Source organism: Rutidosis leptorrhynchoides, chromosome 1 (genome assembly GCF_046630445.1).
Source record: "Rutidosis leptorrhynchoides isolate AG116_Rl617_1_P2 chromosome 1, CSIRO_AGI_Rlap_v1, whole genome shotgun sequence".
NCBI lineage: Eukaryota > Viridiplantae > Streptophyta > Magnoliopsida > Asterales > Asteraceae > Rutidosis > Rutidosis leptorrhynchoides.
The window spans coordinates 641005759-641026073 of NC_092333.1; the positions used below are offsets into that span (position 1 = coordinate 641005759).

General features: G+C 35.1%; 1 protein-coding gene across 1 annotated transcript; it reads left to right on the plus strand.

Annotated features, from left to right (window-relative positions):
- Positions 1 to 16695: 16695 nt before the first annotated feature.
- Positions 16696 to 20311, plus strand: LOC139885705 (protein DEHYDRATION-INDUCED 19 homolog 3-like). The gene is made up of 5 exons (XM_071869460.1): positions 16696 to 16974; positions 17197 to 17339; positions 17626 to 17703; positions 17974 to 18227; positions 19981 to 20311. Exons 1-5 carry the CDS (start codon positions 16893 to 16895, stop codon positions 20090 to 20092), a joined length of 669 nt encoding a protein of 222 aa, XP_071725561.1. The 5' UTR covers positions 16696 to 16892; the 3' UTR covers positions 20093 to 20311.
- Positions 20312 to 20315: the final 4 nt, after the last annotated feature.

A 20315-nucleotide genomic window follows, 5' to 3' on the forward strand; every position in this document is an offset into this window, starting at 1 on the left:
CTAATGGGTTTATGAAAATCTACACTAGGAGCGTAATTGCAGATAATAGGAGGCATGCTTCGAAGAAGTTTCGGGGGTGTCACTTCAAGTCACTTAAGAACATGCATCCTTCCTTCCAGCGGGGATGTGATAATTAAGCGTCAAAGATAAAGAGATAGGTTGTTTAAGAAAGAAAGATTGCAAAGTTTTGCAACCTTTATGGTATAGGAGAATTTATTAATCTACTCATAGGTATGAGATAGATAGTTTGGTTGAAACAAGCTACTCTACAAATCAGATGTTGACTAACCTTCATGTGATAACATGAATGGCTTGGAAATTTCTCTTTGATTCACTTTCTATTCCATATGTCATGATATTGAAATTTCTATATGAATTACCGTAATATAATCACGTCAGCCAAGCGTCATTATATTTCACTAATTCATACTTCCACTTCAATATCACCTCATATGGTCAGGACATGTGATCAAAGTTAGATAGTTGACGTTGGAATGCTGAGTCATGGGTGACATCCCTTCACGTGAGTCAAAAATACTTTGAGCTACAATGGCGAAGTCAGGTCATAAGATATGTATGGATATGATAACAATCACATACTAACCGATCCTTTAGAGTCGGGATCAGGCAAGATGATAGGGTTTTGGCTTCATATCCTTAGGAAAGGATACAAAATATCAACAGAGGTAAAAGCAGGAGTAAGATGAAGTAGCAGTATAAAGATTAAAGGAAAAATGCTTAAAACTTAGGCAGGAAAGGTTATAGTCCTAAAGATTGCTAAGGCACCCTAGCTAACACATAAGGCACACATAAAATGCAATCCTGGTTCTCTATAACAAGCCTGGCTCTGATACCACTCTGTCATACCCCCAAATAGGGCTGGGGGACTATGACTTCACAATATCACAACACAAGTATGGAAAAATGAGAACGACTCTATATGAGACGTTTTATTTGATAACCAATGTACTAAAGCATCGGAATGTACTAAGTCATTACAATTGTATACTTTAATGTTCTAATGCAATAATATGAATGTATATATGCGGACTCCAAAAGCAGCAAAGTCCAAATAGCAAATAATCTTTAGCAATCTCCACCTGAGACAAAACATGCTTAAAGTGTCAACCAAAATGGTTGATTGAACAACATAGGTTTAATATATATAGTTTTAGACCACAAGTTTTAGTTATCAAAAGTAAATGCTGAAGTTATGATATCGAAACGTAAAAAAAGTTGCCCCAGGACACCTTGAACTGTCAGTGTCGTTTAATCATTATTATGTAACCAAAGACCAACGGTCAAATGGTTAGAGACGTCACTCTCAATAGCGCTATTCACAATAACTAAGCCTTCCTTTATACGTAGCAATTAACGATATCATGGTAGGGATTTAGCATGAATCAAAGCATGTCAGCACAGTTAAACAGTTTTCAGGTACTTGTGTCTAAGCGTAAAACAGTTTGAAAGCAAGCATATGTCTCACCCTAAAAGTTATAAAATAAGTAATAGAGAAAGTTAAAAAGTGGGGCTATGAAGTTCACCTTAATAGCAAATTGATATTCCACGCAAGTTATATGATCGGAGTGTTGAACACGGAGATCTCAACCTAGAGATATTATGTTCGATTAGTTAATGTCTAATAGACATAAAGTTTGTTTATTAATATAGCAAACTATATTAACAGTGACCGTTCTCGAGAAAAGTTATATTTATATAAGTGATAATATACTTAGTGTACTTAAGTGTTACTATATAATTAGGTGTATAGGTTATACTAATAATAGTATTATTATTTAATTAATCAACTATTGTATATACTTATCATTATATGTTACATATATAAATATACACCCATGTGATACATACATATATATGCTTTATTATTATTATTATCATACATGCATGTGTTCATAACTATATGGTATATATACTTTAATGTAACCAAAGACCAACATAGGTTTAATATATATATATATATATATATATATATATATATATATATATATATATATATATATATATATATATACCTATTACTTTTCTTATTATTTACTAACTTATAGAACTTACACAACACATTCATACATACATACACACGTACATATATATACATATATACACATACATATACACGTATGTATATATTTACATATACACACACACACATATACCTACAATGTATACATGCACATATGTACGTATGCATGCATGCATGTATATCATCTTCTTTATTGCTTATTAATTACCCTCATGCACATAAAATCATAACCTTTTTATTATAATAACTCATCATAATCATAATTCCTAATCTTACTAACCATATACTTTTAAGTTTTCAATCCTTATTAATCATCATCATTACTTCCATTATCTTTTAATCATAATCATAAACTAATTCCATAACCTACTTATAACTTAATCTTTAAACTTCAATATCATCACCTTTACTTATCTAGATCAACTCATAACCTAATCATAATCATGCTTCATACTTAATCATCATGAAATATTAACTAATTCTTATTATTACTATTATTCATACTTATAGTTATAACTATAATTATATTCATTATTATCATTATGCTAATGATCAAGATTATATCCACAATCATAATATAATTATCATCTTTATACAGATGTTTCATGTATCTATATATTATTATTATGTCCATGATTTATACTCATCAATATATATTCTTTTAGTATTATTCATGCTGCAAAACGAGTAATAATTTGAGAATTAGAAGTTCGAGTTTTATGCGTATACCTTGAAAGAATTAGGAGATGAACAAGGGTGTGTTTGGTTCGGCTCGCAGGTCACAAAAATAGAAACAGAAAGCAATAGCAGCAGCAGTAAAAACAGATGCAGGGAACGAGTACAACAAGTAGCAGCAAAAACAAGAGTCCAAACGCAGCAAAAAGTGGCGTTTTGTGGTGGTTTTGGGTGGCGACCGAAACAGCAACCAGGAGCAGCAGCAGGGTGACTAACTGGGGTTGTTTTGGGTGGTCTCTGGCGCGCCGAAACAGCAGAAAAGCTGCAGGAAAAGTGGTTACAAAGGCTGCAAAAAGGTAGCAGAAAAACGCAGCTACATCGAGCTGTTTTGAGGGCCTGTTTGGGTCAGTTTTTGGTGAGCGGGAGCAGCAGGATTGTAACAACCCTGATTTTTCCGTTACTTTCGTTAACCTTCCGTTAGTTTATTTAACGGCGATTATTTAGCTTTTATGCGTTTACGTGTATTAAATGCGTACTTGATCTTCGGAGGGTTTTAATAATTGATATGGGTTGATATTAATTCAAATAAATATTTCGGATAATGAAATACGATAAAAACGATACGATTTTGATAAAAGCTTTTTGAGCAACGAAACGCTCGGGTTTATTTTAATAATTAATTTTATTAATTATTAACTTTTTAAAATATTTAATTTATTGGGCTTTTAATAAATTAGACAATTGGTTGCATTTCACAATTGGGTTAGCGTTCCGGGCCTTCGGTACGACTAAACGGCACTTAAAACGGACCATGATTACACGGAATTGCAAAACGAGAGCCCGGGAACACTCCCATGGGGCCCATCGGCCGAAACCCCCTCCCCACCCCCTTTTATTTTAATTTTTGTAACTTTAGAGACTTATGTGTTAATTGTGTATTTATGGCTTGGTATAAATTAGAAGGTTAAACCTAAATTAGATAAAAACCCTCACACAAAAGCTGCACCAGTCGATCCTCTCCCTCCCTCTGAGGCCGTCGACCACCATCACCACTACCACCATTAAATTTTCACTTTTTGATAAAACCTTGAACACGAAAGTTGTAATTTCTGATCTCCTCTACGCGTTGATATAATTCTTTTCGCGATCAAAGGTATAATTGCATAAACCCTAATTCTTAAAAATCTGATTTTTATAAAGTTTCATAGTTATGTTGTCAATTGCTCAAGTCTATACACGTAAGTGTTAATTGTAATCGTTATTTTGATTGTTTGATGTGCTAGGGTTTAAAAACGAATTTGTATTTGTTTGGTCAGAAAAATTAAGTTTTTTAAATGTTAATTATTATGTTATAATCAGATTCCTTGCCAAAAACTATTGAGTTTAGGCTTTGGATCTTGATTTCGTTTTCGTATGATTAAGTTATGTCGATTTGAATTATCGTTGTGTTTTTGTTGCTTGATCAGAAATCTGGTATTGATAGAAAATGAATTGGAATGTGAGACTTATACCACTGGAAATATAATTTAAAAAACACTCAATTTAGACTAGGATATCATTTCGTTTGCTTATGTATAGCCTGAGATATGCTAGAATTAGTGTAAATGTAGTTTTATACAGCACTTGCATGAAAATAACCTTGTATGATAAAATGTGTTAACTTCTGTGATTAAAGCTTTGCATAATTGAAAAGTAGACAAAAAGTACTTCATCTTTCATGTGGGTATCGTAGGCTAATTGTATCTAGATCTTCGGATAATCGTATGCGAATGTGACTAACTAAATGGGAATAGAATCTGTAAATTGAACAAGGTTTTGTACTTTGTGAATTTTTTATATTGTTTGAGCATGTATGCTTCTGGAAAATGAAACTTAACATGATATGTGACTTATTGTTAGTTTATGTCAATCTCTGAAACCGTATGCATTGGGCACAATAGAGCCATACTTTATGTGAATTCTGATTTGAGCTGAAAACTGAATGTTCAACTTGCACCAATAATCTGTACCAATTTGCTAAACAAAAGTTGCTAAATTTTTGATATGACTTACTTTGATTTGTCCTTGAACTATGGCTACTAGTATTGTATCGATTGCATGTTCCTAACTCCGGTTATAGCCAAAATGAAATCAGTGCGCGGTCAGAAACTGACTTGGCAAACCCCAAATGTATCCCTTCTGATTCCTGACTTTTAATTGTCGTATGAGTCCCTGGATGGACTTTTTGGAATCGATTTTAAGTATATTTTTGATCTGGAGTTTGTCATATTTACTTGAATTTTGTACTATGAGATTATGTGCTAAGTATGCTACGTGTTCATAAATTTTGTGCATGACGATAAACTAAAATTGTGAAAATGATCATTCATGACCTAAAACGTATTGTTTGACTTAGGTTTGACATGTTGACCAATATTTGACATGAACCTACTGATGTTGACTTTATTTGACTACTTTGACCAAGTTTGACTTTCGGTTTGACTTCGGTTGACTTTGTTTGACTTGCATGATATAGTTGACTTTTACTTTGAAACGCGTTGAGTCGAGCAATAAGACAACGTACACTATGAAACCACACTTATATAAGATACATATATTGACCAACCTACATACGTATACTTAGGTTACATTACTCGGGTCTAAACCGTACAAGTCATTTGTCTTTCATTCCGAGCTTATTCGAAGGTGAGTCTACAGTCCCACTTTTTACATGTTTTCAGGGATGAGAATACACGCTGTTATACTTACATTTTCAATTACTTTTATATTGACATGAGTACTACACATATGCATAATGAGTTTGTTCAAAAAGCCTCTAGCTTGAATGCTTTTAATACCATCGGTGTAAGCACAATTTAGATGGACGGATCCATTAGGTTGACAACCTCACCCGCTATAAAAACAGTGGTGCATTTATTTTGAACATTAAATACATTTGAACAAGTGTATAACATTTTACGAGGTAAGGTCGGGTGTAGTGGTTTCTATACTCGGGTCATTACTAGTATTCAGGTGCTCGGTTTTTGCAAGCGATAGAATCTCGTGGTCAAGGAAATCAAACTATTTTTCTGATAACTATTTTTTAGATACTGTTATATTACTTTAAACCTGTAGATTCACCAACATTATTTGTTGACCTATTTTTGCGTGTTGTTATTCTCAGGTCCTTAAGAGGTATGCTTCCGATGTGTTTGCTGCATGACTGGTCATGGAGTCAGCATTTGATTTTAAAGAACATTATTTACTTTCGCATTTAAAACTTTTATACTGTTTAAATACTGTTGGCTTGTGGTTACGATCACAACAGTGCTTCTATTTTGGGATTTTGACTTATGTTTTTGAAAGTTAATTTTTAAATAAAATTAAATGCGATTGCTTTAAACGTCTCATATTTAGGGCGTAATTGTTAACTGTGAGACCGGAATTAACACGCCGTCAGATGGTAATTTGGCAGGGTGTTATAGTTGGTATCAGAGCTAACGGTTCGTAGGGAAACTAGGACTTGCATTAGTGTGTCTGATTTGGTCATTAGGACACCTTGATGAGTCTAGACTACGACCGGGACTTAGTCATTACATGAGTACTTTGTGACTAACGTTATTTACTTGACTAATATGTTTTGTTTGCGTTCTTGTACTATGAGTTAGATGTCACAGGATTCAGGAAGTAGTGACAGCGACTCCAGTGTGGCTGAGGTGAATGCTCCAGCCCCAGCACCAGCACCTGCTCCGCATCGGATACCTAACCATCCCGTGAACCTTTTGCATTGGATTTGGTTCATACTAACCGTAACAGGGATATTGTTGATCGTGTTAACGCCTTGAGCGATATTGCTAGGACATATCCGCACCCCGATGATCTTGAGAGAATGGAGGAAAGAGTCACGGGTATAAATACTTATACGTACGAGGCTGAAGCGAGGTTCGTTGAGATGGCGAGATTGATAGCAGCCTTAACTGCCAGGGTTGCTGCGGTAGAGGTGGAATGTAATAGGCCGAGGAATGATGGACCTGCCTTCCGTACCCGACAGAAGAGGAAGTGAAGGGTCGTTGACCATGAGCTTCTTTTCCTTTTCCATCCGCCATACTTTCTTTATATAAGACTTACCGGGTGTTATAAACCGGGCTATTAGCACATTATGTTTATTGTTTGGTTTACTACTTTGGAATTTAGTTTATCACTCTTGGATTTTATTTATATTAATGGTGGATTATGCTATTAGTAACTATTATCTTTTATTGCATGCGGTAATATTCTATATTTAGTAACTTTGTATGATCATAATACTTGTGTTATGTTATACTACTACTATTGCCATTAATGTTACTACTTAGTGTCACTATCACTACTATCACTACATAACACTAGTACCACTACTACTACAACTAGTGTTACTACTATCACTACTAACACTACTATCACTACTTACACTACTTCTCACTACTAGCGAATCTTTTCGTACTATTATTTACTAGTCTTCAACACTCGTTGCTAGTATATTTTCATATATAGAGTTGTTTTGACACTGACCTGGTGTGTTTTTCTGTGTTGAAGATGCCTCCAAAGGAATCAACCACCGCCCAAATTACGAGAATGGTCGCCGAAGGAATCGCGGCTGAAAGAGCTAGACTACTGAGAGAATTCAACAACGCTCAAAACAGTAATGATCGTGGTGGCTCGAGCAACACCAATGGAAACGGCACACAAGGCCGTAATGGATGTTCTTACAAAACGTTCACTAGTTGCAACTCGCTTTCTTTCAACGGAACTGAGGTGCCAGTTGGTCTCACTAGGTGGTTTGAGAAGCTCGAGTCGGTTTTCGGCATTAGTGGTTGTAATGATAACGACAGGGTAGGCTTTGAAACGGGTACACTGGTAGACAGTGCGCTCACCTGGTGGAACAACTATGCTCAATCTCTGGGCCGTGATCAGGCTTATGCCCTACCTTGGGACACTCTGAAGCAAAGAATGATCAAAGAGTATTGTTCGAGGAACGAGGTTAAGAAAATGGAACGCGAGTACCGAGAGCTGAAGTTAGTAGGCAACGATCTCACCGCCTATAACAAGAGGTTCTTTGAGCTAGCGTTAATGTGTCCCGAAATGGTTACTCCGAAAAGGCGTAAGGTAGAACTGTACATTGAAGGTCTGAGTGAGAATATTCAAAGCGGGGTCACTACTTCAAAACCCACAAATGTGCAGGAAGCTATTGACATGGCTAGTTTGCTGTTAGATCAGATTGCCCAGAGAGGGAAGGGCACATCAGTGAATGAGAATAAGCCAAACAATGGTAAGAGGAAGTGGAACGGTGGTCAAGACAAGAATTTCAATCAACAGCCGTTCAAAAAGCAAGATTCTTACCGTAACGACACTGGAACCACAGGAACTAACTCCGGGTATAAGGGCAAGAAGCCACAATGTCAGAAGTATGGCAAGCATCATACTGGGAATTGTTCTGTTTTAAATTGTGACCGTTGTAAGAAGTTTGGTCATTTGTCAAAAGATTACAAGGTTAATCTCAACGGCAACACCAACAACAACAGCACTGTAAGCAAGCGAACAATGCTAATGGTGGTAAGAACTGTTATGGTTGTGGACAACCGGGTCATTTCAAAAAGGACTATCCTAAGAACAACAATGGAAATGCATGAGGAAGGGCGTTCAACATCAATTCTGCGGAAGCTCGTGATGATCCAAAGCTAGTCACGGGTACGTTTTCACTTGATGATCAACTTGTTTATGTTTTGTTTGATACTGGCACCGATAGAAGTTTTATATCTAAGGATATTTGTCACAATGTTAAGAAACCTGTTTCTCACCTAGATAACGTGTATTCCATAGAACTAGGGAATGGTAACTTGATGAGAGCTGATAAGATTTATCGTGATTGTACTTTGGCGTTAGAAGGTAAGCCCTTTAGCATTAATGTGATACCTATTAAACTGGAAAGTTTTGACCTTGTGGTTGGAATGGAATGGTTAGCTGATAACAAAGCCGAGGTGGTCTGTGATCTAAAGGTTATTCGTATTCCTATGGCTGACGGTGAACCAATGATGATTTATGGTGAAAAGAATGGCTCACAATTACATCTCATTAACTGCTTGAAAGTCCAGAAGTATGTGAGAAAGGGATGTATCGCGTTCTTGGCTCATGTAAGCCAAATTGTACCAGAAGAAAAGAGACCCAAAGACGTTCCTATAGTTAAGAAATTTCTTGAAGTTTTTCCGGAGGAATTATCTGGTCTCTCACCGCATCGAGAAATTGAGTTTCAGATAGACTTAGTGCCAGGAGCGGCACCGGTGGCTCGCGCACCGTACAGACTTGCACCCCCAGAACTTCAAGAGTTGTCTAGTCAATTGCAAGAGTTGTTAGACAAGAGATTTATTCGACCGAGTTCTTCGCCTTGGGGAGCTCCGGTCCTATTTGTTAAGAAGAAGGATGGGTCGATGAGATTGTGTATCGACTACAGAGAATTGAACAAGCTAACAATCAAGAATCGGTATCCGCTACCGAGGATTGATGACTTATTTGATCAGCTACAAAGATCCAGTTGTTATTCGAAGATTGATTTAAGATCCGGGTATCATCAATTGAGAGTCAAAGAAGCTGATGTCCCGAAGACAGCGTTTAGAACACGTTATGGACATTATCAGTTTACAGTGATGTCGTTTGGTTTGACGAACGCACCAGCAGTGTTCATGGACCTCATGAACCGTGTGTGTAAGCCATACCTAGATAAATTCATCATTGTGTTCATTGATGATATATTGGTGTACTCCAAGAACAGAGAAGAGCACGAGCAGCATCTACGTTCGATATTGACTATGCTTAGAGAAGAGCAGTTGTATGCAAAGTTCTCTAAGTGTGACTTTTGGTTACCAGAGGTACAATTTCTTGGCCATGTTGTAGGGGCCAATGGAATACAGGTCGATCCAGCAAAGATTGAGTCGGTTAAGAATTGGGAAACTCCAAAGATGCCAACGCAGATTAGGCAATTTTTGAGTCTAGCTGGTTACTACCGGAGATTCATTGAAGGATTCTCTAAGATCGCCCTACCATTAACCGCGTTGACTCATAAGGGCAAGAAGTTTGAGTGGTCAGAACCGCAAGAGACTGCCTTTAAGTTGTTGAAAGAGAAGTTAACAACTGCACCAGTATTGTCTCTACCCGAGGGAAGTGAAGATTTTGTTGTTTATTGTGATGCCTCACGTCAAGGAATGGGTTGCGTGCTTATGCAACGAAATAAAGTTATTGCTTATGGATCGCGTTAGTTAAAGATACACGAGCAGAACTACACTACGCATGACCTTGAGTTAGGAGCTGTTGTCTTTGCACTTAAAATGTGGAGACACTACCTGTTTGGAACCAAGTTCACTATCTTCACTGACCACAAGAGTTTACAGCACATATTCGATCAGAAGCAGCTCAACATGAGACAACGACGTTGGATGGAACTACTTAACGATTATAACTGCGAACTTCAATACCATCCGGGCAAGGCGAATGTTGTGGCAGATGCCTTAAGCAGAAAGGAGCGAGAGAAAATTCTTAGGGTTAAAGCGCTTAACATAGTTGTCCGTACAAATCTCACATCGCAAATCCGTGAAGCACAACAAGAAGCCATGAAACAAGAGAATGTTGATGTTGAATTTCTCAAAGGGATGGATAAGAAGTTTGACATCAAGGAGGATGGAACACGGTATTTTGATAACCGAATTTGGGTACCAAAGTTTGGTGGATTGAGAGAACTAGTGTTGGAGAAAGCACACAAGTCGAGATACTCAATTCATCCGGGATCAGATAAAATGTACCAAGATTTAAAGGCATTTTATTGGTGGCCGAATTTGAAAGCTGACATTGCCACTTATGTCGGGAAGTGCTTGACTTGCGCTAAAGTCAAGGCTGAGCATCAGAAGCCATCAGGATTACTGATTCAACCAGAGATTCCCCAGTGGAAGTGGGAAGGAATTTCCATGGACTTCATTATGAAACTGCCGAGAACGGCGGGAGGTCACGATACCATTTGGGTTATCGTGGATCGTCTCACTAAGTCCGCACACTTCTTACCGATAAGGGAAACTGATAAAATGGAGAAGTTGGCTCAGATCTACATTAAGGAAGTCGTCTCTAGGCATGGAGTGCCTATATCCATTATATCCGATTGCGATAGCAGATTTACTTCCAGGTTTTGGCAATCGTTACAGAAAGCAATGGGGACCCGTTTAGATATGAGTACAGCATATCACCCCAGACGGATGGCCAGAGCGAACGAACTATTCAGACTTTTGAGGACATGTTGAGAGCGTGTGTCATTGATTTCAGAAACGGATGGGATAAGTATTTACCACTAGCTGAGTTCTCATACAATAACAGCTACCATGCGAATATTAAAGTTGCACCTTTCGAGGCATTGTATGGAAGGAAGTGTAGATCTCCCGTTTATTGGAGTGAGTTGGGAGATAGTCAGTTGACAGGTCCTGAGATTATTCAGGAGACAACTGAGAAAGTTCTACAGATTCAGGAACGATTGAGAACGGCTCGAAGTCGTCAAAAGAGTTACGTCGATGTTAGACTGAAAGACATAGAGTTCCAAGTTGGTGACAAGGTTATGCTTAAGGTATCACCTTGGAAGGGTGTTGTACGATTTGGAAAACGAGGTAAACTGAGTCCTAGATATGTTGGACCGTTTGAGATAACTGAAAGAGTAGGACCAGTAGCTTACAGATTGGAACTGCCACAAATACTCAGCGGTATTCATGACGTTTTCCATGTATCCAATCTAAAGAAGTGCCTAGCCGATGATAATTTGATTATTCCTCTAGAGGAACTACGTATCGACGACAAACTTCATTTCATTGAGGAATCTGTTGAAATCTTGGGCCGAGAGGTCAAACAGTTGAAGCAAAGTAGAATTTCTATCGTTAAAGTTCGGTGGAACGCGAGAAGAGGACCAGAGTTCACGTGGGAGCGTGAAGACCAGATGAGGCTGAAGTATCCGCAATTGTTTCCCGAGGAAACCACTTCAGCGGACGATAACTAAAATTTCGGGACGAAATTTTCAATAACAGGTGGGTAATGTAACAACCCTGATTTTTTCGTTACTTTCGTTAACCTTCCGTTAGTTTATTTAACGGCGATTATTTAACTTTTATGCGTTTACGTGTATTAAATGCGCACTTGATCTTCGGAAGGTTTTAATAATTGATATGGGTTGATATTAATTGAAATAAATATTTCGGATAATGAAATACGATAAAAACGATACGATTTTGATAAAAGCTTTTTGAGCAACAAAACGCTCGGGTTTATTTTAATAATTATTAACTTTTAAAAATATTTAATTTATCGGGTTTTTAATAAATTAGACAATTGGTTGCGTTTAACGATCGGGTTAGCGTTCCGGGCCTTCGGTACGACTAAACGGCACTTAAAACGAACCACGATTACACGGGATTGCAAAACGAGAGCCCGGGAACACTCCCATGGGGCCCATCGGCCGAAACCCCCTCCCCACCCCCTTTTATTTTAATTTTTGTAACTTTAGGGACTTATGTGTTAATTGTGTATTTATGGCTTGGTATAAATTAGAAGGTTAAACCTAAATTAGATAAAACCCTCACACAAAAGCTGCACCAGTCGATCCTCTCCCTCCCTCTGAGGCCGTCGACCACCATCACCACTACCACCATTAAATTTTCACTTTTTGATAAAACCTTGAACACGAAAGTTGTAATTTCCGATCTCCTCTACGCGTTGATATAATTCTTTTCGCGATCAAAGGTATAATTGCATAAACCCTAATTCTTAAAAATCTGATTTTTATAAAGTTTCATAGTTATGTTGTCAATTGCTCAAGTCTATACGCGTACGTGTTAATTGTAATCGTTATTTTGATTGTTTGATGCGCTAGGGTTTAAAAACGAATTTGTATTTGTTTGGTCAGAACAATTAAGTTTTTCAAATGCTAATTATTATGTTATAATCAGATTCCTTGCGAAAAACTATTGAGTTTAGGCTTTGGATCTTGATTTCGTTTCCGTATGATTAAGTTATGTCGATTTGAATTATCGTTGTGTTTTTGTTGCTTGATCAGAAATCTAGTATTGATAGAAAATGAATTGGCATGTGATACTTATACCACTGGAAAGATAATTTAAAAACACTCAATTTAGACTAGGATATCATGTTGTTTGCTTATGTATAGCCTGAGATATGCTAGAATTAGTGTAAATGTAGTTTTATACAGCACTTGCATGAAAATAACCTTGTATGATAAAATGTGTTAACTTCTGTGATTAAAGCTTTGAATAATTGAAAATTAGACAAAAATTACTTGATCTTTCATGTGGATATCATAGGCTAATTGTATCTAGATCTTCGGATAATCGTATACGAATGTGACTAACTAAATGGGAATCGAATCTGTAAATTGAACACGGTTTTGTACTTTGTGAATTTTGTATATCGTTTGAGAATGTATGCTTCTGGAAAATGAAACTTAACATGATATGTGACTTATTGTTAGTTTATGTCAATCTCTGAAACCTTATGTATTGGGCACAATAGAGCCATACTTTATGTGAATTCTGATTTGAGCTGAAAACTGAATGTTCAACTTGCACGAATAAACTGTACCAATTGGCTAAACAAAAGTTGCTAGATTTTTGATATGTGTTACTTTGATTTGTCATTGAACTATGGCTACTGGTCTTGTATCAATTTCATGTTCCTAACTCCGGTTATAGCCAAAATGAAATCAGTGCGCGGTCAGAAACTGACTTGGCAAACCCCAAATGTATCCCTTCTGATTCCTGACTTTTAATTGTCGTATGAGTCCCTGGACGGACTTTTTGGAATCTATTTTAAGTATATTTTTGATCTGGAGTTTGTCATATTTACTTGAATTTTGTACTATGAGATTATGTGCTAAGTATGCTACGTGTTCATAAATTTTGTGCATGACGATAAACTGAAATTGTGAAAATGATCATTCATGACCTAAAACGTATTGTTTGACTTAGGTTTGACATGTTTACCAATATTTGACATGAAACTACTGATGTTGACTTTAGTTGACTACTTTGACCAAGTTTGACTTTCGGTTTGACTTCGGTTGACTTTGTTTGACTTGCATGATATAGTTGACTTTTACTTTGAAACGCGTCGAGTCGAGCAATAAGACAACGTAAACTATGAAACCACACTTATATAAGATACATATATTGACCAACCTACATACGTATACTTAGGTTACATTACTCGGGTCTAAACCGTACAAGTCATTTGTCTTTCATTCCGAGCTTATTCGAAGGTGAGTCTACAATCCTGCTTTTTACATGTTTTCAGGGATGAGAATACACGCTGTTATATTTACATTTTCAATTACTTTTATATTGACATGAGTACTACACATATGCATAATGAGTTTGTTCAAAAATCCTCTAGCTTGAATACTTTTAATACCATCAGTGTAAGCACAATTTAGATGGACGGATCCGTTAGGTTGACAACTTCACCAGCTATAAAAACAGTGGTGCATTTATTTTGAACATTAAATACATTTGAACAAGTGTATAACATTTTACGAGGTAAGGTCGGGTGTAGTGGTTTCTATACTCGGGTCATTGCTAGTATTCAGGTGCTCGGTTTATGCAAGCGATAGAATCTCGTGGTCAAGGAAATCAAACTATTTTTCTGATAACTGTTTTTCAGATACTGTTACATTACTTTAAACCTGTAGATTCACCAACATTATTTGTTGACCTGTTTTTGTGTGTTGTTATTCTCAGGTCCTTAAGAGGTATGCTTCCGCTGTGTTTGCTGCATGACTGGCCGTAGAGTCAGCATTTGATTTTAAAGAACATTATTTACTTTCGCATTTAAAACTTTTATACTGTTTAAATACTGTTGGCTTGTGGTTACGATCACAACAGTGTTTCTATTTTGGGATTTTTGACTTATATTTTTGAAAGTTAATTTTTAAATAAAATTAAATGCGATTGCTTTAAACGTCTCATATAGAGGGCGTAACTGTTAACTGTGGGACCGGAATTAACACGCCGTCAGATGGTAATTTGGCGGGGTGTTATAAGGATGCTGCTGTAATTGGGCAGCGGTGGAGGCTGCAGATGGCAGCAGAGGGTGGTGATGTTGGTTGGGCTGTGGTGTTGTCGAAAGGTGGTGATGATGGGCTGCAGAAACAGCCGATTGGGAGGTGGTGGTGGGATGGTTTAAAGTGGTGATGTTGGTGACCAAAAAAACTGCCGAACAAAGAAATAAGAGGAGGGGGATTGTGTGATTTTATTTATGATGCAATTTATGAGCTAGTTTGGGTCTCTTTTTTTTTTTTTATAGGACACTAGATTAGAAGCATAAACACATTAGGACTTCTATATGATAAGCCTTAGAAAAGGATTAGGATTGATAAAATTGTGATTAGATTAGGATTGTTTGTTTGAGTTAGATTAGGAGTTGTTTTAGTCACTTGTCCCTTAATTTGTATTATTTTTATTTATATAATTTTTTTTTTTTTTTTTTTTTTGTACATTTATCTTAATTATGATCAATACAAGTTTAAGTGTACTTTACTCTCTTTAATTTAATCCTTAACTTTTATTATTTATTTCCCAAATGTTATATTATTTATATAAATGTCACATTTTTATTTATTACTTATAGATTATTTATTTGTAATAGCACAGAAAAACATAAACTTTAATTAACAGAGAGTGTCGGCTAAAAGTTCATTATTCGGTCGACGTTTTGTCAAATAAAGTTTACGCGCACAAAATCCTAAGAGCAAAATAGTAAGATAGAAATGGAAAAATGTGGGTCGTTATATATATATATATTTAATATAATATAAATATTATACTAATTAGTGTAATCTTAATATAATGGAGAATGCTAGCATATAATACTAATTAATTCTTTATAAGAAAATTCATTATAAAAAATAATTACCGTCTTCGTCTTAAATAGATGTTATAGTGGACTTTAAAAGTCTTTAACTTTAACTTTAATTAATTTTATTTGTGGTATATAATATTTGATGAAAATTATACTAATAAAAACACATTTAAATTCTGCTTTATTCATATAAATTTTATTAAACATTATATAAATTAAATAAAATATTTAAAGTCAAAATTTAAAAAAATACTTCCACCGTTTCAACTTAATAGCTCACAGACAAAAAACACACAGTTTAAGAAAAAATGATTGTCACTTATACTTTATGTCTACTTTTCAGTTTTACTTTTTACCTATATTTTTTATCTCACTTAAATCAATGAATGATATAAAAATATTTTAAATAATTATTCTTATTTATTTATAAAAGTGGACTATTAATTTAAGAATAGTTTAAAAAGTAAAGGTCTATTATTAAGATGAGAATTACGGAGTAAATAAAATTTAAATGAGACCATTATCTTTGGAAGAATAAAATAATACAACAACAACAATAACAACAAAATTCAATACCACATGCGTGGTGTATGGGAATGTGAGACGTAGACAATCCTTCCCCTATCTTTGAATAAAGAGAAGTCGTTTCTCCACCCAGAGTGATACACTTCAAGAAGTAGAGAAAATCCTCCATCTCTCTTAGACGGATAAAGAGATTGCTTCCGAATGAACCTCCGGCCAATAAGTATGAATTTTAAAAAAAAAAGTAAAATAAAATAAAATATAAAAATAAAACATGAGACGCCATGAAAATGATAGGATCAAATTTTCATTAGTTTTAATCCTGCACATTCAATTTAATAAATCGATTAAGTCATAAGAATGAAATAATACTTTACGATTAATTAATTAATCCTTACTTCTATCCAAATTTAGAAACTTAAGAAACAATTGAACTCTCCTTTTCTACGGAGTCGTAACTATACTGTAACACACTATGTACAGTGGCCGACTTCAGTACTATTACTCGGGTTAGAAATTAATCATTTTATCATTAATCAAATCACCTTTAAAAACCAACCCAAAATCAACATACCTCTCCCTGAATTAATAAAACCATCCAAACTTCCCCCAAATCGCTTGTTGTCCCCAAATCCCCAAATTCTTTTATTTTAAAGTTCAATTGCATTTCTCCCTAAAATTGAACAACCCCTTTACTCTTATCAAAGAAACCCTAATTCAAACACTTCGATCTTTCAATTATTCAATCATGGACGCTGATTCATGGGCTGCTCGTCTTTCTTCTTCTACATCCAAACGTTACCAATACGCTCTTCAATCTCGATCATCTGGTATGTTAATCTATCGTCAAGTTTTAATTTTTAGGGTTTCTTTTGGTTCCAACTCATGAATCATGAATTCAATCATTTTGTGATAATTGAAAAAGTTTATTAATTTACCGTAGATATGGATTTGGTATGTAGTCCCATCATCAAGTTTTTTTTTAGGGTTTCCATTAAATTTCTATGATTTATATTGATATAATGTTAGTTAATCTAATCAATTTGGTGCAGATATGTTCATGGGGTTTGAAGATATTGAGATGGATGATGATATTAGGGAGGAATATCCATGCCCCTTTTGTACCGGTTATTTCGATATAGTGGGCTTGTGTTGTCATATTGATGATGAGCATCATCTTGAATCCAAAAATGGGGTATTTATTGTTTTCAGCCTCTTTTAAAGCTTCTTCATATCGATTCTTATTTTAATGATAATGGTGTTTAGTTGGGAAAATTTCATTAAATAGCAACATATGTTGCGAACTATTATTATTTGGTAATACAAGGTTGTTTTATGAGAAAACTTCAGTTACTAAGTTGGCACTTACAATATGCTAGCTGAATTTGATGGTGTCACAAAGTATCTTGCTAGTTGCTTCTTTATATGAATGTTATAGAATTTAAAATTACACCGATAAAGATGATATCCTCTTTTTGCAGGTTTGTCCAGTTTGTGCGGTGAGGGTGGGGATAGACATGGTAGCACATATAACCTTGCAACATGGAAGCATATTTAAGATATCCTTTTTGCGATACGAAATTTGTTTAATTGAAGCTATTTGCATAGTTTGTGTAGTTAGTCGGAGTGTTAGTGTTTTGTTAAACCGATTAAGTTCCTTTCAATACATGGTTATGTAGGGTGAATGAGGTCGATCCGAAAATATGAAGGGGTGAACCTTAAATGGAATAAAAAAATTGTGAAACGTCAACTTTTTTTTGTTTATATTAATGTTTACGCATGCTTCTTGATATTGAAGTTAACATTTGAATTCTTTAACTAAAACATACATGCAACAAAAGAGGAAAACTCGCAAAGGATCCGTATCAACGCTTTCGCTGTTGAGGAGGGAACTACGAGAAGGAAATTTGCAGTCTCTATTTGGAGGCTCATCGTATTTATCTCAGCCAACAAATGCAACACCGGACCCGTTGTTGTCATCATTTATATTGCCGATCGGTGATGACTTGGGGAGCACTCAATCCATCTCGTCTGCCGACTCAGTTGCTGTAACCAAAAGCACAAGTGAAAAAGCTTCAGAAAGGTATGAACTTTATAGTTTTGCACGTTTGTTACATATGGATGTGTTAGCTTTATAGAATATGTTATTATTATTATTCCCAACATTGATTAAACAGTCGAGGTTAAAACTTGTGAAATTTTGAAAGCAATTTGATGCACTATTCAAATATCTATATGCTTGTGTCTACGTGGCTACATGTAGTTGATCATTTCATCAGTGAGTGTATTCGTAGGGAGTTATATGACTTATATCGATGCGTCAAACATCTTGCTTTTGTTTTGCTTTATAGCTATCACCTGATTAATACGTTATGTTGTTATCAGCGTATTGTCCTTGAAAATTATCCCCGTAGTTTGCTAATCGAGCAATGCATTTCCTGAACCTGTTTGTATTATTCTTAACTTAAGTGTTCGCTTTTCGGATGTAAGCTGGGATTTGGTATATTGTAGGCCCCATGTGGTACTTGTATTTTAGCTATTAGCTAGAGTACAATACCTCATATATAGGTATCGTGAACATACGCACATGTATAGACATGAAATGTACATGTGTATAGACCTTTTACTTTTCTTCTTCTTAACTAGCATATTGGATTTTTCTTTCATTTTGTACTTATTTAGGATAGGACTTGTAAACATACACGTATGTATAGACTATAGACATAAAATGTACATACGTATAGACCTTTTACCAACCTTTCTTTAATAAAGCTAAATGGATCTTGTTTTACTTTTTTTACTAACAGGTATATTCTAATAACGTGTCAAAAAAGAAATACGTAGTATATGTTAACTGGAATCTTTGATACAGTAAAAGATTATTTAACGCTTAAAATGGATATATCCTATATATGATCAATCGGATTTTGTTTATCTTTTTTTTACTAACAGTTTTGTTCTAATAACATGTCAAAAAAGAAATATATGCTAACTGGAATCTTTGATACAATAAAAAGTTCATTTAACGTTCAAAAAGGATACATATGATCAACTAATACAGTAATCTATATACATTTTAATGTGGGAAGAAATATTTATAGGCACTTTATTGTAAATTGGTACCTTTTATTGTAAGGTTTAATAGTTCTACAAGGGGTAGGATGACAAGAATGTATTGGGTTTATATATGTCCAGTTAAGTATCCATATGATTATTTAAGTTGATCATTTAGTGTGGTTAATGATGCCGAGCAAGATTATATACACAGATATACGTACATAGTTTACATCTAAAACAAATTTGAAATATATATGCTGTTCTATCATGGTGAGCTCTGTTACAAATTACGTTTTTATAAGTTGGTGATGGAACTATCTATGATTATCCTTCAGGATAACTGGGAACACTTGGAATATATTTAGTATTCTATAGCATCACCATTCTAGCTAGTAATATAGTTATTGTACTACTAATCATTTAGGCTTGTTAAAAAATTGTTTGGTAGTAATATAGTTATTGTACTAATCATTTTGACAGGTATGGATTATTATTATATTATTATAGGAGATTTAGATCATTATATGCTTTTTATCATACTCTAAGCCTAATCACAAAGACTTTGCCTACCTTCTGAAATTAGAGTGTATCATGTAGATTTTGCTAAATTTTTTTAATCATTAGTTATTATCTATTATCACTATCTTCATCTTTTTAGAATTTCTGAATTTTGAAATTTGTTATTTTTCACGCTTACTCATTGTGTAGCTTGCTTTTAGCTATTAAATTTATTAGAATTGCAATATTTTACTATAACTAAACATAGAAATATGTTACAGCAAGCCTGCGTCACCACCGTTATCAATTGAAGATAAAGAAGAGAGGAGTAAAAGATCGGAATTTGTGCAAGGAATGCTGATGTCGACGATTCTTTATGATGACTACTTGTAAAAAAGATGTGGGGTCCAGGCAATGTTCTATCGGGGGAGGGTTCGATTTGGTTATGTGAGCGGGAGAGTGAAATGTAGTAACAAAAAAGATGTAATTTTTTTACGTGTGCGAATTGTAGAAGTCGCTATTGTATCGATGTTCCTGTTTATGGTTTTACATAAAAAGAAAGAAGAAAAATAAGTAGTAGGAATAATAGGTGTGACTCTGTTTGTAAGATGATACA

Coding starts and splice junctions, on each gene's coding strand:
- LOC139885705 (XM_071869460.1), top strand. CDS start 16,893: ATGGACGCTGATTCATGGGCTGCTCGTCTTTCTTCTTCTACATCCAAA. Junction 17,704..17,973: donor AACATGGAAGCATATTTAAG/ATATCCTTTTTG, acceptor ACTAAAACATAC/ATGCAACAAAAGAGGAAAAC. Junction 18,228..19,980: donor AGTGAAAAAGCTTCAGAAAG/GTATGAACTTTA, acceptor AATATGTTACAG/CAAGCCTGCGTCACCACCGT.